The sequence below is a fragment of the Rhinolophus sinicus genome, chromosome 2, assembly GCF_057876585.1.
Source record: "Rhinolophus sinicus isolate RSI-liver-muscle chromosome 2, RSI-T2T, whole genome shotgun sequence".
NCBI classification, from domain to species: domain Eukaryota; kingdom Metazoa; phylum Chordata; class Mammalia; order Chiroptera; family Rhinolophidae; genus Rhinolophus; species Rhinolophus sinicus.
Genome location: NC_142502.1, coordinates 74,455,501 through 74,480,457, shown reverse-complemented (window position 1 = coordinate 74,480,457; position 24,957 = coordinate 74,455,501). Strand labels below are relative to the sequence as shown.

Here is a 24,957-nt window from a genome sequence, read left to right as displayed (position 1 = left end):
AGAGTTGAGGAGAGAGTCTGTCGGTTGGCAGAAAAGAGAACAGCAGGTCGCACGTCGTGTGAATCCAGCCTCCAGTGAGACTATAGTGGTATGACTCCCCTACCTATGGCTCCGTGGGTGTTCCTTTTTGGCCTAGCCACATCCTGCGTTCTTATGTGGGGAGCAGGAGCAGAGACCCCGCAGGCCGCCCCGCGTGACAAGAACATAGCCATATTTATTATTATACATATTATCTATACTACATTCATACTACAACAGTAGAGTTGAGTAGTTGAAACATAGATTATATGGCCCTGAAGTTCCAAAATATTTACAATCTGGCCTTTTACCTTAAAGTTTGCCAACATCATATTAATCATGTTGTATATTACAAAATAAGTTTATAGGGAAGCTTTTTCCTTAGCCTAGCTTTTTCCTTCTCATTTATATTTACTTAAGTAGATTTGATTTAGTGGTTCTCACAGTAAATATTTATTCATGGATTCCTTCTATGCTTAGAGTTTATTTCTGTTTGTTTGATTCGAGATATTTCCTTACTCCCACTCCTTAATAATTATTTTCCTTAATAGAAGCTTTAAGATTTACAATGCTGTTTTGTGTGGTTGCTTTTGAAATAATAAATAGCCCCAGTTCTTTTCTGTCAACTTGATCCTAGATTAATGGTATTTAAATTACAAGAAATTTAATGTATCAAATAACTTTAATAAATTGATCAGCTATTCTTCATTTATTAAATAGAATATCACTATATCCTTCTATGAACTGAAATTAGCTGACCTTTAAATTGGAAAGGGTTTCAATTTAAACTACTTTATGTGATAGTGCAAGTAGGTGTGCTTTAATTATGGTAATCAAATAGGGAAAAAAGTGTAAATTGGATAAGCAGGAAAAGGATTTCAGAATTTTAAAAGTAATCATTAAACTTCTCAAAGTATGTTAAAAGGAAAACTTAATGAAGTCCCAGTATTTGGCCTTAATTGATTGTTTCCAGAGAGTACCAGTTCCCAACAGTTACCCTAGATGTGGAGAATCCAGCTAACTGCCTGAATTGACAACAGCTTGTGTGTACCCTGTGTCCTAGGGAACACTCACATCTAGCAAACAAGCTCAAATACACAGATACATTTAATTAGCCACTTTCTAGGAGTTTCTCTTTTGTTGTAACAGCCAATGACTGTTGGCTTGGCCTAGGACGACTTTCTCAATTCTTATTTACAAAACTAAGGCATCCTTTCACTGGGGATTCACTGGATGTCCTAATGTTCTCTACAGAACAGTAAATGGTTTATATCTGTAACAATTTAGGATTGAGGGATTTGGACTAATGAGGAGGGGAGGAGACTTGAATCATATTAAATGTGAATATTCTTACGGGATGTGGTTTGCCTCAACAGCTTTGGTTGCCCTACCACCAGTATTTATCAATAAAGAGTAGTAGCAACCCTTATACCTATAACCTGGGATAGGTCAAGCAAAAGTGGGGTATGTAAAAATCTGAGAATTTGCAAGGTGTGGTTTAGAACTTTTAATGTGACTCAGAAGAACTAGCAAACTCAAATATAACATATAAGTGAACATTCTGTATACTGTATGAAATAGTTGATACAAAATAAATGGTGTCCAGGAATGGGGCTTAAGGAAGATTTTTATGGAAGACAGATTGCCTAGCAATGTAGTCTTTTTCCAAGTATGTATCATGTTTAAATAGTGAATCATAAAATTAATTTACTGAGACAAACTTTTTAGAAATTGTATAGTATTGAACTTAGAATAAGACAGGAAATATCAGAGTACATCCTATGTAGTCAGGCTAAGTATCTTATATAAATTTTGTTTCAGTTGTGTACGAGTGTAAAGTACTGAGTCCCAGTTGAAATGCTTTGAAAGACACCTGTCTAAAAGAGGTAGAGGGATGGAGTAGATACATAAATTCCACTGTTGGGAACAAACAGTGATCATATAGAGTCTACTTACACATGGTCCAGTGCAAGTAAGCAAAATTAGGACTAATAGAATGCATGTGAATACATTTCTTACCTTTGGAGGTAAAATTAGTGGGGCAAGTTTCTTTGTATGTGTTGCCTTAGTTCAAATAGCTGTACTTTTATCCTGTTAGACAAAACATTGTTTTTGTCTCCCATCAAATAATCTGCTACCATTTTTCTCTTTTGCCAGGAGATTGCATCAACAATTTGAAAGTTATAAAGAACAAGTGAGAAAAATAGGGGAAGAAGCACGGCGTTACCAAGGCGAGCACAAAGACGATGCCCCGACTTGCGGAATCTGCCATAAAACCAAGTTTGCTGATGGGTGTGGCCATCTCTGCTCCTATTGCCGCACCAAATTCTGCGCCCGCTGCGGAGGCCGCGTGTCCCTGCGATCGAACAACGTGAGTACCGCGTGAGCGTGAGCGAAATTCTGCATGCGCGTGCAAACCCGTGTGCTTCCCAGGCAGAAACAACACAAGTGGCTTCGAAAGCAGACACAGGCCTAAATGTACACATTAAGGTGCTCCTCACCCATTTTGTGCTTTTGTTTTTCATAAGATTCATAGTAGTGGAGCAGTGATGAAAAGAATTCATAAAAACATACTTTGTAGATGTGTGTATTTTAATAAATGATTCCCATTCAAAACCAATAGATTACCTGTAGGAGTAAATTTATTTTTGGAAGAGTGTAGTAACTGTGGATTTAGAATCATGAGTTGTAAAACTCTTGAAACTTGTTATGGCCAATTCTTGTAGAAAAACAAAACAAAATCTAGTTTCTACAGCATTTGTTTTGGATGGAAGGAAGGTAAAATTCAAGGTGAACTGTGCGGCATTGAATTTAATCCAGGATAATAATATATAAAACCAGGATCAGCCTCAGTGAGAGTAATTTCACACTGACGGTTGTGTTAAAGGAATGTAGTGCTAAATTTATCTTCTGGGAATTATTCATATATTTAGAACATGTTAAAATACTTTTTTATTTTTTTAATATGGAGGTTTATGCACTTACTTTCTTCTCTTTGAGATGTAGTCTCACTTGATACAGTTTCCTTGGTTTAGAACAAGATAGGAAATATCTGTGTAGTTAGGCTCAGCATTTTGTATGAATTTTGTTTGTTATATACACACATGAGTGTAAAGTGTTGAGTCCCAGGTGAAATGACTTGAAAGCCACCTGTCTAAAAGAAGTAGAAGTATGGAGTAGCTACATAAATTCCACGGTTGGGAACAAAGTGATTATATAGAGTCTATTTATACACGCACGGTTCAGTGCTAGTAAGCAAAATAAGAGCTACTCTTTCACTATACCAGTGCTTTAAATATAATTAATTTTTGAGGCACTAAGGTGTTAATGTAAAATATTCAATATTATAATTTATGAAACACTAGATTAATTCTGATAAATATTTAGTTTGGAACACATTTTAATGTACTTAATTCTATCCCCAATGTTAGTACAGTTGAATTATTTATAGGGATGTCTGTGTGAGTTTTCTTTGATACAGGTCTGCAATGTAGTATAGAAGATTATCATACACCTAAAGAATTCCCATTGTTTGTTTAACAGATTTCTCATATCATCTAATCACATATAGAATTTGTTTTAATACAAAGTTCTATTTAACAATAAGAGTGCTTTAAGCACTCTTGATGTTTTCCTAATTTGGAAAATCACAGTTAAAATTAAAATGAGCTTCTCAGTCAACATTGTATTATTTTGTAGTGTATTTGAGTTGGAAGTAGAGTATTCTAAAATCTCTTCCAGTGGAATTAAGATGTTCAGTGAAATAGATATATTATTATATTGTAATATGAGTCTACTACTACCTTTGTGGACTTGGGAAAATAATTAATTTCTCTGAACAACAGCTTCTTTACCTATGAAAGTGGATAGTAATAATTACTTCTTGTGGTTATGAAAATTCAATTAAAATAATTAAAATTAGGTATTTATCATATGCATATTTATTTCTTGTTTTAGGTTTTATACTTATGGCATATAAGGTTTTTTTTTCCTTCTAAAAGTTATTTGTTTTAATTAATCCTCATATGCTACCGTAAAGCCTTTCTAGAACAACCTTGGGTTAAGATAGTGTCTGGAACATAAAAAGTGCACAAGACCTATTTGTTAATTTCCCCTTCTTTATTATTCTTAAATATACTGTTTTGGAGTGAATTCTCACAGATGAGACCTAGAAATTATATTCAAAATATTTAATAACCCATGTGGTAAGGGTACAGTTCACTCTGAAAAGTTGATGGCAGTGAATAGTAGAGTGAATAGGTTGAGTGTTAATCCTGGCTGAGTGCCCATAGCGGTTGAATGTGTTTAACTTCCTATTGTGTTTGAGGCAAAGCAACAGAAATATGGTTAATTATTGACGTATTAAAATTATTAGGGTGAAAGTTGTGTTTTAAAAAGGAGAGGTGTTTAAAGGAAATTGAGCTGGGGATAATGCTTTGGAGCAGATACCCAGGCCTAATGTATTAGTAGTTCATCCATTTTTACTAAACCCATCCAATTATGGGAAAAAATATTCAAAAGAATAAAAGAAAAGAAAACACAGCTTAGAATATTTAATCTTGAACATAAGATAAAAAGTTGGGTAAAGTTGGTTTTTCTTGTGACTTGTAAATGTTGAAATGTATAATATGTTATTACAAATAATTATTTCTTATGGAATAATTTATGGTTAAAAAATATTTCTTTTCTCAATTTTATTTATTACAAACATTTCCTATTCTTAGATTTTTCCAATTTGTAACTACAAATACTTTAACAGTAATTTGATAAAATTATTCATACAATTTATATGTATTTTAATATCTCTTAATAAAAGATATACAAAATATGATAGTGAATTAATCTTTCTTTCTGAAGAATGGTTTAAATGTAGATTTAATAATCTAAATTCTAAAAGTTTCAGAAATTATGGTGCCCAACTTTTGTATCTAACATAAAACAGGATCGATATATATGCATTTTCAATGAAGGATTGTACAATAATTATTTCGGGGGAAGAGTAAGCATTTACTTTTCAATATACCCGTGTTTCAACACTTTAAAGTGACGTATAATTGTTTTCTTCAAAGTCTGTTTATTAATATATGCCTTGTTTTTGTTTTTCTCTTCCTCTTTTTCTTCTCTCTTTACTCTGCTTCCTTGGATGCTTTCCCAAAGGAGGACAAAGTGGTTAGAATCCATGATTTCTTTTCTATTATTTGTTATTATAATGTTGTGAACTTTATTAAGTGAATGTTTCACCTAGTGTTGTTAATCACTGTATTTCACAAAGAAATTATATGCTAGGAAGAGCTCATTTCCAGTTCTCATGGGAAAAATAATAAAATGAACATCGGAGAACATTACAGAGTTTTATATTCATAGGTAAAGTTTGGGTAGTTTGAGCTCATGGGAATGGTGATATTTTAGTATAATTTAAATCATGAACTTATATGTGCTCTTAGCTCTCTGCGTTTTGATGATGATTCCATCTGCTGTCAGATACAATAATGTCTGAGGGACTCTACCTTTCTCAGCACTCAGGAAATGCATAGGGAGATAATTTGAAACTTTATTGCAGAAGAAATGGAATGAAGTGATTTGGTGGAGAGAATGGATCTAATTAAAATCAAGAGCTTAAAAAATGACGTTTCTATAGAACACAAGTAGCAGAGTTGTCACATTGATCCACATTATACCCTTCTTCTCCCTCATGCATAGAAATCACTCCCTGGAAGAGTGAAAGGTCCCTTTTAACTCTTATCAACTATAGAAACTACAGAGGCTGTCCTCAGGAAGATAGGATCTTAGTGGAACCTTCAGTCAGCCTCTCCTTTGTATACACACTGTACACTTTCATTTGGTCTAAATTACAATTTCACCAAAGCTCACTGACTCCCCAGTATGACACTGAGGCAATGTTGGGTTCAAAATATCCACTCAGCTGCCTTTGTTCAATGTTTTAAAGTTTAAATGATGTACCATAGTGCATATGGCTTTAAATTGAACACCAATGTATGTGTTTTAAACTTGATGCAAGTATGTTCATCAGTTTTTTCCTAGAAAAAGAAATCAGGTTGAAAATGATATAGTGTAGTTTGTTTTCACTAAATATGTTTGCCTGGACCATTTGTGGTATGTAAGATCATTTTAGGGGCTATTATTTTAATGCAATAATATACTGTATTAGAAAAAAATGTAACTTGTCAATCACAACTTTGGTTTCATTAATATGACTTCAGATGAGTGTATATTTGAAAAGTAGATAATTTTCAGGTCCTTTAAAGAATAAAAGTTTAGGTAAATACTGCTGGTGTTATGCAGACTTAGTGTGAAGACTTCAGCTACTGCTGTAGCGCTGTGCAGACTCACTGTCTCTTTGACAGCATTTCCCACAACGGTCGGTTATCTGTGTTCATTATGATCACTGACAGTATAATGAGAATCCAGGTGGACTCTGTGGTCCTCAGGCTAAAAATAGGGTGGAAAGACCTACAAAATGCAATCACTTTCAGTCATTTTCTTCTCTTTGATTAGAATGCATATATCTACCATTTATTTTTAAGTACTTTGTCATAATTTCATTAAAAACCCCTTTAGCCTGTAGAGGTCATTCAATAAATTGCCTTTTCAGTCCAAGGAAACTGAAGCCAGATTTCGTCTTTACTTGTGTTAAAGAGAATAACTGAGTTTTAAGCAAAATACTTGATTGCTAGTTCTTTCCCTATTCCTCTGAGCTCTTTTATTTTAGGTAGAAAAATTACAATTTACAGATGCGTGTGTGTGTGCGCGCGCATGCACATGGGTGCACGTGTTGGTAAGAATGCAAAGGGAAGAAAATGAGGATGAATGAAACTTTTCTGAAAACAATCTCCACCTTGATCAATGTAATAATAATGAATTCTTCTTAGTCTTAAGTTAGTGAATAAATGAGATGAAAATACTAGTGTATGTGATATGAATACCTAACTTAGCTAACATATAAATATTTCCTTTATTAAGTCCAGCAAAAAGTAGTAATGATCGCATATTTTGTTGCCCGGCGGTATTTTATTTTAAAACTTCACCCTTAGCCTAAATCAAATCCAGTAATATCTTGGAAGATTGTGTACTTGCTTATAAACAAAGTGGCTGTCATAAAGAAATCGCTTTGCATTTGATATATATAATAGCTGATAGTAGGAGAGTGTACAAATGCATACTCTCATAGGTAGAATTTTGATTATTTACTTCATTTAAAGTCATCTCCTATGCCACAATATATAGGAATACTGCAAAATTCTCCACAGCCAGTTTAAATTGCTTTTGTCTTTGTTTTACTATTTGGTGGCGGAATATTGAAGTTAGAGAACTGTGATAACATTAACACTTTGCTGTTAGTAAACCAGCTGAATTGAATCCTCCAAATTCAATTCCTTTGGGATTTCCTATAAATTATCATCAGTATTTCTTTTTTGATGGAGGTAATTGATTTATGAATATAGCAACTAAAAATGAACTTGCTACAGTTCTAGTTAATCTGGAAAAAATTATTTATTTTTTTTCCAGTTGCAGTTGACATCCAATATTCTTTTATATTAGTTTCAGATGTACAACATAGTGGTTAGACATTTATATAATTTATGCAGTGATCCCCCCGATTAGCCTAGTACCTACCTGGCACTACACATAGTTGTTGCAACATTATGGACTTTATTCTCTATGCTGTACTTAACATCTCGTGACTATTTCATAACTACCAATTTATATTTTTTAATCCCCCATTTTTCACCCAGTCCTCCAATCCACCTCCCCTCTGGCAACCATCAGTTTGCTCTCTGTAATGAGTTGTTTGTTTATTTTGTTCTCTAGATTCTACGTATAAGTGAGATCATAGGGTATTTGTTTTCTCAGTCTGACTTATTTCACTGAGCATAATACCCTTTCTAATTAATCTTTATTTTCACAATAAATGTCAGGTTTTATACATTAAGAGTATTTTGTACTAAATGTCAGCAATATTCTGAAAAATAGAACCCTACCATTTTTTTATTCTTTCAAAATGTTAAAGTTGCACATACCTAACTTTTAAACATGTGTAAAAACTACTTTTTATATCAAAATTATAACTAATGAGGTACCGTGTTTACAGAGTCATGATTTTTTTTTTAATTAAATTTTACTAGGGTGACAATGGTCAACAAACTACATAGGTTTCAAGTGTACAATTCTATAATACATCGTCTATATATCACATTTTGTGCTCCCCACCCAGAGTCAGTTTTCCTTCCATCACAGTATATTTGACGCCCTTTACCCTCTTCTACCACTCCCCCACCCCCCACCCCCGCTCCCTCCTTACCCTCTGGTAACCACTAAACTGTTGTCTGTGTCTATGAGTTTTTATTTTCCTATTTACTTGTCTTGTTCCTTTGTTGCCTTTGGTTTTATGCTCCACATATGAGTAAAGCCATATGGTTCTCGACTTTTTCTGTCTGACTTATTTCACTTAGCATAATAATCTCAAGATCCATCCATGTTGTTGCAAATGGTAGTTTTTCATCTTTTCTTATGACAGAGTAGTATTCCGTTGTGTATATATACCACAACTTCTTTGATCATATAGTTAAGGACCTTTGGTTTTTTCCATGTCTTGGCCACTGTAAATAAGGCTGCAATGAACATTGGAGTACATATATCTATATGGATAAATGTTTTCAGATTTCTTTGGATAGATACCCAGGAGAGGGATTGCTGGGTTGTATGGTAAATTCTATTATAAATTTTTTGAGGATACTCCACACTGTGTAATGGTTAGCACTCTGAACTCTGAGTCATGATTTTTTTAAACTGACTCCTCATGATTTTAATTGGTGTTTGTTTTTAGAGATAATGCTAAATGATATGTTGATGAAGCACGCATGGTTTTGTAGAAAAAGCTCATAAAAGTTACGAGTTGGGTGGAATGGGACAGTGCTGAGTTTATCAAGTAACTGTTCCTATCATATGTGTAAGCTGTTATCTGTGGAATAATTGATTCTTAACAGCATAAAGAAGCATTTTACCTTTGCAGACTTTGTTTTTAAATACCAAAATGATGATTTTTGTTTTTATCTCTCACTAGGGTTACATAAAGACGAGTAAGCCAGTAGAATCATAACGCTTTTTTAAATGATTTTCATGGTTGCATGAATCATTTTTTCTTACTGTAAAAAATCTTCTCATAGTTATCCATATTTAGTCCATGGCACAATGTGAAGCATATGATCATAATTTTCAACCTTCAATCTTTTGAAAAAAGCAACTATAAGAGTTTGCCTGGACCCACATTCATTCTCTCTCTCTCTCTCTCTCTCTCTCTCTCTCTCTCTCTCTCTCTCTCTCTCTCTCTCTCTTTTTCTAGATACTTTGATGATGAATTTCTCAGCAAAAAAAAAAATTAAAAAAAAAAAGTTCTATTAGAGATTCTCCCCAGAAATATAATATAGGCCTAAGTGGAAAGTTTATAAATATAGATAAAAATATTAATAAGGAAATGATACGGTGCATAAAGAGGAGAACTTTCTCTAAGCAATTTAATTGATTATATTTCTCAAGGTGTCTCTTCTCATTTTGTTGTGATTGCCGTAGAGGGGAATTAAACATCAAGTTGTAAAAACTTTTATGGTAGGTGATTCAGAAAATTGCAAATCTTTTATTCCAAATCTGTTTTTCAAGGGCATGGAATTGTAATCTCTTGCATTTAGCTTTACTATTCTGGAAATGTTTGCTAATACTCAATAATCATTAGCAAGTTTATAGTCCTGATTTTGCCTCCACTATCCAGATTATCATTTAATACACTTATAAAATCTGTTTATGGAAATCACAATTTCACAAACCAACCAGTATTCAATGCAGACGCATAGTAGCACTAAGGGAGTTGGTGCCAGGGTTTAGAAAAATAGCCTTTTCTACAGAAGGAAGCTTTCACAAAGCAAAAGACGAAACCATGGTCCAACTTCCTGTTTTTTTCGTGAACATAAGTTGTCAGATCTTTTGTTTATATACCAAGGAGTGGGATTGTGGGTCATATGATAGCTCTATGGTAACATTTTGAGGAACTGCCAAACTGTTTTCCCAAGCTGGTGCACAGCAATGTTTGAGGGTTCCAATTCCTCCACATTCTTGTCAATATTGGCCGCCCTTTTTAAAAATTATTATTATAGTGATCATGTTTCATGTGAAATGAAATGACATCTCATTGTGGTTTTCATAAAGCTGTTTTTAAGCCAAAGTTATCAAACTGGTTTGATATAACCAAGGACTCCCTTTGATTGTGTGCTTAGATTCTTGCATAAAAATGCTTCTAAGTTACCAACTTCTTGAGAATAGACTTTTTTTTTTTTAAGACTAGGATATTCAAAGTATTAGAAATTCAGTTTCTTTCTTCTCTGGGGATTCTCTATTTTTCTTATGTTAGAATTATGTAAGTATTTATTAATCTATATAAATCAATCAGAACAGGAGCTTTGTTAAATTTAAGGTAACTTGGAATCTATTATCTGTCAAGATTAGCTATCCCGAGGGTGCCCACAAAGTAAGAGAATTTTATCGCCAATTGAAAAGACTTTTTTTCATATATGCAGAGAGAACTTGCAGCTTTAGTTCTGCCACTGAGCCATAGGTTCAAAATTAACCCAGAAGTTCTAGCTCAGACTTTAAAGGACTGTTCTTTCACTGTGTACAAGACATTTTCTTAGGTGATTTGAGCTTTTAGGAATGTGCAAATAGACACACATAAAGATAACCAGATTTTTTGTCTTCTGCCACCAGCCTTCAATATATCCCTGATATCTGCCATCCAATGATTCCCTATCATTGCTGTCACTAGTGGGGAATGTATTATTAGTGCAGGCACAAGTTTATGTTGTCTAATATTACTATAGCCACCCCAGCTCTTATGGCTGCTGTTTACACGGTATATCCTTTTCCATCCTTTTAATTTCATCCTGTTTTTAATCTTTGAATTTGAAGTTTGCTCATATGGAAAGTACAGACTTCGATCTCTTTTTTTTTTTTTTTTAAACACCTGATAATCTCTGCCTGTTGATTGGATTTTTAAACCATTCATATTTAATGTTGTTGATATGATTGTATTTATGTCTCCCATTTAAGTTTCGTTTTTTATATTGATTTTTTGTTTTTCTGTTCCTCCTTTATGACTTTCTTTCGCATTAAATGACTATTTTCTAGTCACATAATTATTGTAGTGCTTATTTATTGTATTTTTTGAATACTTTTCTTAGTGCCTCCAGGGTTTCCAATACACATCTTAACTTAGCAGAATCTACTTCACATTTGCACTATCTTAATTCCAGTGAGAGATATAAATGTCAATTCTATATAGCTTTATCCCCCCTTTTGGTGTTATTATTGTTTTATGTCTATATATGTTACAAAAACGACGATGCATTGTTATGATTATTACTTTGTACAACTTTATGTTTTTTAAAGAAAACAAGAGAGGAAATAGGAGCAAATATATACTTATAAGGTGTCTTATATTGACTTGCATATTTACTGTTTTTGGTTCTCTTCCGCCTGTGGATTCAAGTTACCATCTGGTGTCATTTCCTTACTCTGATGCAGCATTGCTTCCACCTACTTCTTTTGTGCTGTTATTTTGTCAAATATGTTTGATTTCTATTTGTTACAGCATTAACAATACTGTTATATTAATATTGTGTCACATAATTTTTAAATCATTTAAGATAATAAAGGAGAAGAAATATGAGATTATACTTTTATAATTACCTATATAATTATCTTTACCAGAATTCTTCGTATTTTCATCTGAATTCATATTACTGTCTAGTGTCACTTTCAGCATTCAGAACTTCCTTTATGTTCATATTTCTTTAAGATGAGTCTTCTAGCAATGGATTTTGCCAGATTTTGTTTATCTGGAAATGTCTTTATTTCATCTTCATTTTTGAAAGATAGTTTTGCTGGATATATGATTCTTGTTTGACAGTTTGTTTTTCCCTTCTTTTAGCACTTTGAGTATATTACCACTGCCTCTGACCTTCATTGTATTTTATGTCAGCTGTTTAGTTTATTAAGATTCTCTTGTACATGACGAGTTTATTTTCTCTTGCTGCTTTTAAGAAATTTTCCTTGCCTGTGGCTTTCAGCATTCGCTATGATATGTATATGTCTAAGTATGGATCTCTTTGTGTTTCTCCTAGTTGAATTCTTTGAGTGTCTTAAATATGTTTTCCATCAAATTTGGGAAGTTTTCAGCCCTTATTGCTTAGATTTTTTTTTTTTTTTCCTATCCCTTTCTTTCTTTCCTCATTATGACAACTCCCATTACTCATATGTTGGTGGCTCACATTTCCCTTAGGCTTTGTTAATTTTTATTCTTTTTTTGTTCTCTTTTTTTCATCAGATTACATAATCATTATTGATCTATCTTAAAATTCACTGATTTTTTTTCTTTTGCCAGCTCAAATCTGTTTTTGGGACACTGGTGAATTTTTTCATTTTGGTTATTGTAATTTTGACTCTGGAATTATTTTATTTTTAAAATAATTTATTTCTCTTTATTCTTTCTTTGATGAGACATTGTTATTGTAACTTCCTTTATTCTTTGGTAATTTCAAATTAGTGGTTAATGCCATAAATTAAATGCTTTTACACTTGACACATTTGATCATTTTACTCTTTCCTCTAAGACACATAAACAAACACAAAATCATGTAATATATAGTATGTTTTTAAATAATGGGGGTATTTAATGAAATATTACTTCATCAAACATCAATTGAATGATTGAAGTAATTGCTCTCTAATGCATCTTGAAATTATGTTGAAAATAAAAATATTTGGATTATGTACATAAACTCATTGTTGAACTGCAACTTCCTCATTGGTGAAGTAAGGTGTTGTGATAGAGAAAATGAAGGAATGACTTGACACAATTTAGTAAGTGCAAATGAACCAAAAATATACTTTTGTAATTTATTTTTAATTAGTTTAGCACTTTTGAAATATTCTGAACAATTATTTCCAGCTTGTATTATTTCATGGAATTGTATTCCACACTGAAAGTTATGTTACTTATTCTAGGAAAAAATATCTATAGGTGGAGATTAAAAGTATAGCCAGAGAAGTTCAGAGATTTTCTATACGTTAAAATGTTGATACAATGTAGTTGAAAATCCAGAATGTCTGCCTCAGAGCTCGTGGCATTTAAAATAACATGTGATTAATTTTTTCCAGGACAATTCTCATGTTATAAACAGTCTCTGCTGTTTACAATACATTTTAAAGAGAATATTAAATCTCGTGTTTTATTTGTGGACATGTTTTAATTCCCACACTTTAATTGCCTGGATAACATAGAACATATTTTATTTTTCTTGGTGCTTTGTTCAGCATTTACCACTATGCTGCAAATTAAGTCAGCACTCCGAACTTCAAATGAATGGCACTTCTCTTTATATTTCCTTCCTCAATTATGTTTTTGGTTTTTTGTTTAATTCCCTGATTGAAACTAAAACATAATTTTGCATTTTAGCATATCTCTTTTCTAAAACAAAATCATTAGAGCCGTACTTAGTTTATTGTATGGAGTTGTCTCGATGGGAACCAACGACCTCTGGCTTGGCCTTCTCCACTCCATTCAGATTACATGGTACAGGGGAGATAATTTGGTCCCCTTTTTCTCACACAAGACTCTGGAAGATGCTTGCATTGAGAAGAATCAAAGGAGGATTCCTACAAGCTTTTCTGCTTAACTTAGTCCAGATATGATCCAACCTCAGTAGTGAATGGTGCATACATAAAGGATGGGAGCAGGTAGATTTTAATATTTTGGAGCATTCATTCAATATTTGCAAGTAATCTAGTTATAATTTCATGAATGCTTCTTAATCATATACTTCTTGGTTGGTTCTCTATTATTAACTATAGTGAATTTACTTCACTTTGTATTTTTGGTAGGCATACAAGTTTGGCTGAAAATCAGATACTTAGAGATACTGAAGTTTTTCAGTCATACATTAAATAGACAACACATTGACAATGTATGATATTATTAGAAACTGATTTCATCTGTTCTTTCCATTCTCTTTTATAAGAACTTTATTTTTAGAAATACGTGACCCAAATGCATTATGCATTACATTTTTATCATCATTTATAAGCCCATTAAAATATAAAACACTAAGTTGGCTTTGCAAAGTGATTATATTTGTTACAAACATTTGGGTTTGTCTTTATTTAGCCTTTTCACTACTCTGTAGGACAGTTTTTTCCGCCACTTAGATTTTTGTTTAATGCATTAGAAAATATTTGAGTAAAAAACTGTAATATTATATGCTAATATGCTATTCTTCTATAAGTTACTGCGTGTTTTGTGATTTTTAAAATTCTTTTCACAGGTGTTGTATCTGTTTACTTTTATTTTAACAAGCTAAAACTGTGTAGTTCAATCTACTTAAGTAGGTGGCTATAGCACGTATCTAGTCTCCTATTCCTTATTCGATTGTGGGGTTATAGCCATTTAATGTATAGCATACAATGGAAATAACTTCCTACCACTGTAGTCGGAAGATCATTCATATCATCAATTGCTAGTATTCAGATGCCTTTTCTTAACCCAAGTTTTTTGTTTGCATTCAAAGAAAGCCTTAAAAATCATATTTTTGAAATATCTAATTGCAAATTGTGATTATACATCATGCTTAAACATAGAATTAGAGATAATGGCTAGTGTAGGAGTAATTCTTAATGACAGAATGTAGCTGTATAATGCTGTATATTTTGCTTAGGGATTGTGTAAATCTTTTTCTATTCATACTTAATGCAATTTTTTGTGACATTGCTGAGATGACCACTGAGGCAATCTGGACTAAAGCAATGAACACTACAGTGAATACTAGAAAGTCTGTATTTAGGCACAAATCCAACCCATCTTCTAACAAGAGACACTGCCTTGAGCTATCTCTGCCTCAAGTCTTGTACAGAGAGAAAGGGCAATAGCCAAGACCAGACCCCTTACTGCTTAGCTTAAACTGTGGGGATCCTTATTAGGTTACTAACAGTAGTCATCAAGATGGGTTGTCACATCAGAATCCGTGATTCTGAGTGTAGGCTAAGATTTCATGAAAAGCAGATGAATGAGTATCTGATCAAGGGATCATTATGAGAACCCCAGAAAACTGGAAGTAGACCAAAGACAGCTTTACTATGTCCTATTATACTGATGTAACACAGAATGCTATTCCAAGAATTCATAACCTCATGATTTACTGTTTCTAACTTCCATATAATTAAGCTTTAGATAATTGTTTAATTTTCAGAATTTTTGTAATCTACAATGTTTAGCACATTTTTTTGTAAATAGCCAGACAGTAAATATTTTAGGCTCTATGGGCCTTAAGGTCTCTGTCGCAACTACTCAAATGTATGGAAACACATAGATATGGTGCAATATAACTTTACTTATGGTTACTGAAACTTTACATAATTTTCATGTCTCATGTAATAGTGTTCTTCTTTTTCTCTCAGCATTAAAAGATGTAATTGCTATTCCTAGCTTCTGGGCCATTCAAAAAGACATGGCAAGCAAGAATTGGCCCACAGGCTGTAGGATACTGACCATGCTTTAGTACAATCTTTTGATCAATACTACCATTCAGGCCTGAGTAGAACAAAAGAAGTGGTTAGTCTAATTGCATTATTAATTTTATCTACTACATCTCTAAAAGTGTGTGTTTGTGTGTGAGAGATAATATAGTTTTTCATTGGCTTGTGAACATTAAATAAGATTATATGTCAGTGATTTAGCAAAATATCTGGCATATAATAAGCATTAATAAACTACATATTATATATAGCAATATATAACAATATATAATATATGCTTAAGTAGTTTTCTAATATATAATGCATTATATAAACTATTGAAAGAATTTATATGTATATATGTGTACATATAAATATCTATGATTATTTTTATTAAATCATGGATTCTTGAGTATGCAATTCAATTGGAATTATTTTTTATTAATGGAAATTGTTCTAAGAATTTGATGTGTGAATTTTAAAACTAACTGTATGATTAGCATTTGAAAAATGAAAACTCTTAATAGCTGATCATCAAAATATATAAATATTTTATTTTAAGAATTAAGATATCTATATTATCATAAAACAAACAACAAAACTGTTTCCTTAATAGTATGCTCGTTATAATGCATATCCTTCGAATTTACTCTTAGATTGTTAAAATGTCATATAAGAATTGATAAATTATGACATCACCAGTTAAAAACGATGAGAAAGAGTTCTCAGGTGCATTTAGAAAAATTATCCCTTTACAGTTGCAGAGTACTATAAAACTATAAATGCTAAATTCACTTCTTTTTCTCTTTTAAGTGTGAGAGAATTGCTTTTCAATAGTGGAAAATTATTAAAAGTGCGTGTAAATATTTAGATTTCCTCTTTTTCTTTGAGTACTATGTTTCATCCATTGAATAACAAGTTTCATTTATAACATCTTACTAAAATCAGCACTGGTATTTATTAAAAATATGATTCCAGATTGTTTTTCCAGCTTACATAATTTTGAGAATCAAGATCTAAAATTCCTTTCCAAAGATTCTCTTTATGCATGTCTTGTAACTTCCCTTCTATCAGAGAGGAAACACCCATCCCAGTTCATTACACCTAATTAATAGAAAAACCTTTTTCCATGTTTTGGTTCATATTGATGGTATTGATGTTAAGTCCTTGTATTTGCCTCTTTTTAACAAAAAGAAAAAAAAATCAGACCACTTTTAATTGATGAGCTTCAATATCACTTCCCCAACTGTGATCTGCATTCTTTATTCATTTTTATTGGGGTGACATTGGTTGGTAACATTATAAGAGTTTCAAATATACACTTCTATATATTACATTGTTTGTTCACCACCCAGAGTCAGTTCTCCTTCCATCACCATATATTTGACCCCTTTTTCCCTATTCTACCAGCCCTTTCCCCCCTTGCCCTCTGGAAACCTCTATACTATTGTCTGTGTCTAAGAGGTTTTGTTTCTTTGTTTATCTTTTTTGTTTGTTGCTTTCAGTTGTATATACCATGTATGAGTGAAGTCATATGGTTATTGACTTTTCCTATCTGACTTATTTTGCTTAGTATGATAATCTCAGGATCCATCCATGTTGCCACAAATGGCAGTATTTCATATTTTCTTATGGCTGAGTAATATTCTATTGTATGTGTGTACCACATCTTCTTTATCCAATCTTATATTGAAGGGAACTTTGGTTGTTTTCATGTCTTGGCCGCCATGAATAATGCTGCAGTGAACATAAGGGTACATGTATCTTTACAGATAAATGTTTTCCGATTTTTGGGGTTAGATACCCAGAAGAGGGATGGCTGGGTTGCATGGTAATTCTATTCTTAATTTTTTAGGAATCTCCGTACTGTTTTCTATAGTGTCTGTACCAATTTACATTCCCATCAGCGGTATATATGAGGGTTCCCTTTTTTCCACAGCCTCTCCAGCACTTGTTATTACTTGTTGATGATAGCCATTCTAACTGGTATGAGGTGCATTCAGTTCCTTTTGTAGGCTAATACCAGTATATGCTGTGAAGATTTCCTTTTTTCTAAATTTGTGTACTCTGTCATGTGCAAATATTCTGCTGAACTGTGTTCTATTTTTCACATTTTAGTAGTAGTAACTGTGTAATGAGTACATGAAAATCACTTGAATCATCATAATTTCCTTCCATTAACTCAGTCCTGACTGTGAGATTTCATCCTATGAGATTAACAGGAAATTCAGGCTTAGTAATCACTGAGGTTTAATTCTCCTAACACTATACTTCCCTGACCCCTAGGGATGTGCCTTATGTATATACATGACCTTATGTATATACATACATGTATATAAAGGCCCCTCCAGTTTGCAAGTCCATGTTGGTGACTCTTGAAAGGTTTTATCGCTTACTTGGAGAATGAAAATCTTTGATGAAGCAGAGGGTCTGTGCTTCTGGTCCAGTTTGTAGGGAAATGAGATTTAAAAAAAAGTCTCCTCTCCACAAAGGTAGATGAGAAAGAAAACGGTTTTATTATTGAGTACACATTAAACCAGAATATACTGTGCATCACAGGCAATTCTCTAAGGGATTGAAAAGACAGAAAGAAATCTCACCCTTTTATATAGCCAGGCAGATACAACCCATTGCACATGTGTCCTCCAGATAAACAATAACTAGTCCCCAAGTAAGAGGACTTGATAGCACCGTTTGTGACACACAGTCTACCCTGAATTCATCTGGTAAATGGGGTGACCATCAGTGTTAGCTAATTGGCTTTATCCAAAGCTAAAGTGAGCCGCTCATACCTTTATGACAGGATGCAGTTTTGTAACTTTCAGGGAGGCACTGGAAGAAGTTAACCTCCTACTTGCCCACAGAAACCAAGAGAGGGGCACTGTTTTCCCTGATGATTGTATTTCAAAGAGATGGCTGTATGTCCTTTGGAAAGACAGTACTGGGTCTTAAAGCTGGAAAGAGGCTTATTTAGTATTTGAAAACATTTATATCCATTTCAAAGAGACAGAGAAAGAATTTATGAGTTTTCCAAAGTAAATGCTCTAAGAAAAATGGTGTGGGGGAGTTTCTTCCCTTTCAACAGGGAGAATTAAACCTGTTTCTTTAAAAAAAAAAATTTTTTTTAAATGTATGGTTGCCCTTCCACAGCCTCCCTGCACCCACATACAGCCATACCCCTAAAAATTTGGCCACATGCCCAGGGCATTGCCAGCTAACCATGCCTAAGTCTCTGCTATCCCCAGGTCTGCTAACCTTCAGTCTCTTCAATACTGGGGATCCCCCAGGATTCCTCTCATAAAATCCAAAATGTGCTTTTTTAAATCGTATACACACACACACACACACACACACACACACACACACACACACACATATTACTGAGACAAGAAAATCGACAATAGTCTGAATTGAATTTGGCTCTGGAATCTGAGGACAAAAACCACAGATTAATATCTAAATGAATTACTTTCCCACCATATTACTATCATTTTTGCTCCTTAAATCTTTTTTGAAGTGAACTGAATTGATCAGATTATATTCATTGCAGATTTGTGTGTGTATGTGTGTATAAATATTCCTTCTGTAACCTTAGCACAATATATGCTATTGAAATCTTAATTTCCATTTTGAGTATAATGTTCTCTCTTTAATATTTCCACATTACATGTGATAATTCCTTATCATTTTATTACATTAAATTAACTCATTAGAGTCTGTACCATAGCATAATTATTGCTCCCATCTCATTAATACCATTGAAAAATTTTAGATACTTCCTCCACATTTGAAATTTCTCCAGAATTGTTTTCATTATTCTGTGTTCATCCCTCCAGACTCCAGGAAGCCTATGAATATTTACCCTTCTTGCTCTAAAGTGATCTTTGATAAATTAAACTTACCAGTAGCAAGTTCATATGTGGTTAAAGAACGATTTATATCAATCTGTCCTTATAAGATATTATCTGTGAAGTATTACAATATTCCATAACTACCTCAATAGCATGTGAATCTGTGTTCACAAATGGGCTACGGATTTAATTTGTAATAGAGCAGATTAACTTTCATTAAGAAATCGCCGTTTTGGGAGTGATGGTGGCAGTGACACACTGGGAGTTGGTCATCTTGGCTTGAGTTGCAGTCCTATGTCCTGGAAAAAGTCACAGCTTCTTTGGACTTAGTTTTCTATTTGAAAAATGACAATAATATCATTTCACATTACCAACTGCTCAGAGCTGTTGAATAAATAAAAGTAGTAAGAAACTTCTGGTATTGGAAAACTATGCAAGTTTAAGTTTTGTTTTGTGTTTTTTGTTTGTTTGTTTGTTTGTTTTTTGGCACGGGACTCAGGTTTTAAGTATAACAGAAAGAGTCAGGTAGGTGAGCATTCAAGCATTAATGCGGTTGGCCCCTATTTGATTGTTTTTCTCTTAAAATCGATTAAACTATATTTCTTTTACTTATTGCAAACTGTACAAAATGGATAGTTCATCTCTGTTAGCTTTTAATGCTGTAGTAAAATGGTTACTGCTTCCAACCATTACTTTATGGCTGGCTTCCCATATAGTTTCAAGAAGCCTTCATGAATTGTAGTCAGCCAAATGTGGCCTGCACGTTCAGGCTACACAATTGGATTGCTACTGTGATTCCTCTTCAGGTATTATAATATATAACTCTTCTGTGGTTCCTCCTTTACAAGTTTTCTCTTCTACCCACATTATTTCAGGATGAGATCATCTTGAATCCTACAAAATAATTAGACAGAATTAAAAACTATTTCAACCATTTGATTTCAGTTATTAGGAATTTTTCAGATTTTTTTTCAGTTATGCCAGAAAATAATTTTATTTTTTTCTTTATTTTTAATCTTTCTGGCTCTTTTGAATTTATAATTATTTTTTTCCTACACATGCTCATTATTTGTATTGGCCCAAACTCTCTGGCTGGGTGATTGTTTCAGAGACTTTATTTTTTAATGTGCTTAAATCACATTTACTTTTATGTGGTACAAGCCATTCCCAACTACATTATTTCTGAATTTATTATTTTGTACACGAGCTTTATTTTCCAGAGAAAAACATATTTTACTTTGTTTATATATTTATTCCTCTGCTGTGAGATTTGATTATTTTTAGGTCAATATTTTATCAATGTTATTGCCACAATTAAACATAAATTGTGTATATTCCACATTCGTTTTTTAAATAAAATATCAAGATAGAGCCTGATTATGGAAGTAGGTCATGATGATGGATAATCTTAGAGACATGTGTTTTGGGGATATTGTGCAGTTTGATGTACTAAATTCTCTTACAGCATCATCAACGTGATTCTGTTACAGGACATTTTTAATCTTAGTGCTTTTATTACTTTATGGTTTATTTTTCCTCAAATAACACATTATTTTAAATCATATTTTGGAACATATATCTGATACCATTTATCTTGTAGGGGCACAATTCTGTCCTACATACTATTTGGGAAGTTGTACAAAAGGGGCAAAGGATTGAAATTTCGACAGTCCCAGAGGAAAATACACTAAGCACTGCAAAAGAATATTTACAAACCCATATTAATATATAAAAGAAGACCAGACATTTTTCACAACAAAGAAATTGGCAAAATATTAAAACATAACCTTGAGGAAACCCCCCCAAATATGAAAATTTCCACATCATTATTTTGAAGAAATTTGAGAGTTCAGAAAAGCGCAAAGTTAAAAAGGAGAGTGTGTTGTAGGAAGGAAATAGGATTGATCAGTTTGGTCTCTCAGGCTCTCAGGCATTGATAAATTACCTACGGTATTCTTAATGTATCTTTGACTCTGTTGCTTTCTTTTAGAAAGATCTATCCCCAATATCTATTGATAATAGATATTATAATTAGAAAGAAGTTCATCAATATTTATTCTCAAAAATCAAGGGAGTTAGAATCCTTCTATACTGAGCGGAGTAGAAAATGGCCCAGTTTCTCCCTGAAGATAAGGGAATGATGGTCTAAATGTGACCAAATCAGCATTAGTGATAGCAGTAATACCATAATGGGAGTTAATTTGCAAAACATTTCATTTGCAAATATCACCAATTGTGGTAACATTTTTGAGCTAAGGTTTGTTGAGCACATAATATTGTTGCAGTCAGTGTTTTCTGGTGTGCATGTGTGTATGCATTTGTGTATGTATTTTACATCCATATATTTTTATTTACTCACCTAGACAACTTTATTACTATTTCTATGTGACAGATGAGGAAACTGAGTCACAGCACAATTACTCAAGGTCATGCTTGACTTACTCCAAGCTTCACTTGGAGAAGGCTGGTAAGCAAAATGTGGATACTTTTAAAATCTAGGCCAATGCGAACAAATTACTTAAGGGGCTGATATAAATGTATATTTCTGAGTCCCATCCCCAGAAATTTTAATTCAGTAGGTTTGGTATGGGGCCTAGAAATCTGCATTTCTAAGTTTTTCAGGTGACGCCTATCCATGGACCACAGTTGGAGTAGCACTGATCGTTGTTGTATACTATCATTTTATATCCTAAACACAAAGTGTGATTTAGGAATAAAATCACATCCCATTTATCTAATATTCAGCCTTCTATCAACTTCACCCTTCTGAAAAACTGGTAAGAACCAGGAAGTAGTAAAAAAAATAATAATAATGTGGAATTTCATAAATAATTTAACCACAGTCAAACAAACCCATACTATTAATTCATAGGAGAGCCTAGTGTGCTTTTATTTTACCTTCAAGTTTATCAAATTGAATTAGAGGAAAAATGAGAGCCTTCTCTAGTTTATCAGGTTTTCTGGTGAGACGTATCTGGCAGTTTTAGTGTATAATCAAAACTAGAAAAACAGGCAAAAGAATTAAAAAATATAGTAGTCTGGATCGATGACATGCACAGTCCAGCTGACCTGTGCATCTTCGTTGGACTTGAGTGTTTATAATTTTCAGTGGTGGCAGCATAAGCAAACATACCTGTTGTTATAGTGACAGCTCTAGGGAGAGAACAAAACATGGAATTTAGAGTCTAACAGAGTAATTTCAAATTCAAATCCTCTACTTGCTGGCTGTGGATGACACTAAGATTTCTCCAACTAAATTTTCTCATCTGTGAGGCAGTCATAGCAACTGCCTCCCAGGGTGAAGTAAATAAAACAGGTGGGCAAGTTCCCTAGCAGGATACCTAGCACAATAGAGATCCAAGTCTCTCCTCTTCTATCCTCCAAGTTCATGGAAGATGGAGAGGGTAGGGTATGCATCAGCTAGACCTGGGCTGAGATGCTGGTTGCATACTCATTAGCTGGATAACTTCAGAAGGCCATTTGAACTCTCAGTCCTCAGTTTTCCAATTTGCAAAGTGGAGTTAGTAATTTTTTTTTTTTTAATTCCCTGGGCTACTATAGGAATTATTAAAAAAATACGTATAGTGTTTTGCTCATATTAGGCCTTCGATAAATGGTAATTGTAATGATTATATTTGTCATTCCTAGTACCTTACTTTTAAGACAATTTTGCAAGTGTGTTGTATATTTTGGAGGATTTGTATCCTACATAGAAAAACTTAAAATGAAACTGACAAAAACAAAACAAATCTTCAGGAGTTCAAGATAATATATTCATTATTGTCCTAGTTGTTTATAGTTTCACTTTTATAGGTTAATGTTTAAACCTTACCTTCACACACACAAAATCTATACTTTAATATTTTGAATTTTTCTTGTGATAACGTGTATATATATATATATATATATATATATATATATATATGGATATATGGATATGTATATATGGATATATGTATGTATGTATATGGATTTTAATTTGTCATACATTCTCAGTATTGTACATAGATTTATATCATTACTCTTAGAGTACTAGCTTATATACATTGATTTTGGGTTGCAGATTTGAGATCTTAAAAAGTTTTAATATGGATATTATTATCTAGGGAAATAGAGTTAAAAGCCTGAGATTAGAAGTGTAACGAAGTTAAAACCTAGTTTCCCTAATCATGAGTTTTGTAATTTAGGATTACCTACTTAATTATCTTGAGCCTGAGTTTCTCATTCATAAAGTGGGATAACATTCCCTACTCTCAGTATTTTAGGGGTGATTACTAACATTTATAACATGCTAACATGATACACCATATAAATTCCTAATAAATGACAGTCTTATCTAGTTATTTTGTATTTCACTGTCACATTTGGTAGTGATAATAATAAAATTGAATCCCTTAGACTTCAATAATTTGGTTCAAGAAAGAAAAAATAGTGGCATTTTCCCTAGTCTCAAAGCTAACTCACTTAATGGGTAGATAAATGAATACTAATAAGGGTCATACGTGCTGTAGATGTTTTCAGTAAGTTAAAGGAGAAAGAAAGGAAGAGGAGTGATGAACTCAACTTGGGAAGATCAAGGAAGGCTTTCAAGAACTTGACATTTGACGTGAATGTAATTGAAGTAAAATTGTTTTTACTTCAGCTCTACTCCTATAAGCTTAAGAAAACAAGGCAGTGGCATAGTTAAGTCCCACGCTAACACTCTAACACTTGAGGACTGTACGCTAAGAAAATTTGATTACTTATTTGAGAAAGGTGCTTAGTATGGGTGTCAGAGTCTGAGAGGAAATCAAACAGAGCCTGAAGTAACTTGGTATTACGACGTTGACATGGACCGAAAAGTAAAGCGTCTAATCTGAGGGAAATTCATGAGTGTTCCACCATCAGAGAACCGTCAACTTTGTTTTGATAGTAAAAAATTGAGAAATGTTTTTTGCGTATTTGGTAGGGGTAGGTGGTCATTGTCATTCTCCACATTCATCATATGCTCGAGCAGTGAAAAAGAAAGCAGTTATTCAATGCATTCACCCACTTACACTGAACCCCTGTCTAGAAGATGGGACCTTTAGGAAATGACCCCATGACCTGCACGATGGCAGAAGAAATTCATCCCAGAATGAAGAGATGATTCAATGAGATTTGATATAACTCAAAGAGAGACTTGCATACATTAAATAAAACTACTTTGCTATGGAAAGGGTCTATGTATTGCTTTGACTTTTGTTAAGCTTATGCATTCATTATTTCATATATTTTGGACCACTTGGGTTTGATTTTCTGAGAATTGCTTATTATAGCCTTTGCTTATTTTTCTATTGGTCTTTTTTGTGTAAGCACTCTGTGTATTAAATATATTAGCATTTTATCTGTTAATGCATTGTAAAAATATGTTTTTCTTAATCTATGTTTTCTTTACTGATTCTGTTTTGCTTTCAGAATTTGGTTTGCTCTTTGCTAAAATGAAGGTACAAAGATGTGTGAAAAAATTAAATTGTATATAATCTAAGTAATACAA

At 33.0% G+C, this 24,957-nt stretch overlaps 1 protein-coding gene across 42 annotated transcripts in view; it reads left to right on the top strand.

Moving 5' to 3' along the window:
• The window catches only part of RIMS1 (regulating synaptic membrane exocytosis 1), a 448,418-nt gene that overhangs the window by 198,223 nt on the left and 225,238 nt on the right, over positions 1–24,957 (top strand). For 37 of the 42 annotated variants that reach the window (XM_088795625.1, XM_088795622.1, XM_019749282.3 and 34 more), the window contains 2 exons: positions 2,176–2,389; positions 5,176–5,187. In XM_088795625.1, coding sequence (XP_088651751.1) covers positions 2,176–2,389; positions 5,176–5,187 — 226 coding nt within the window. The remainder of the gene's footprint in view (positions 1–2,175; positions 2,390–5,175; positions 5,188–24,957) is intronic. The other 5 variants (XM_088795626.1, XM_088795624.1, XM_088795607.1 and 2 more) reach the window with 1 other exon arrangement.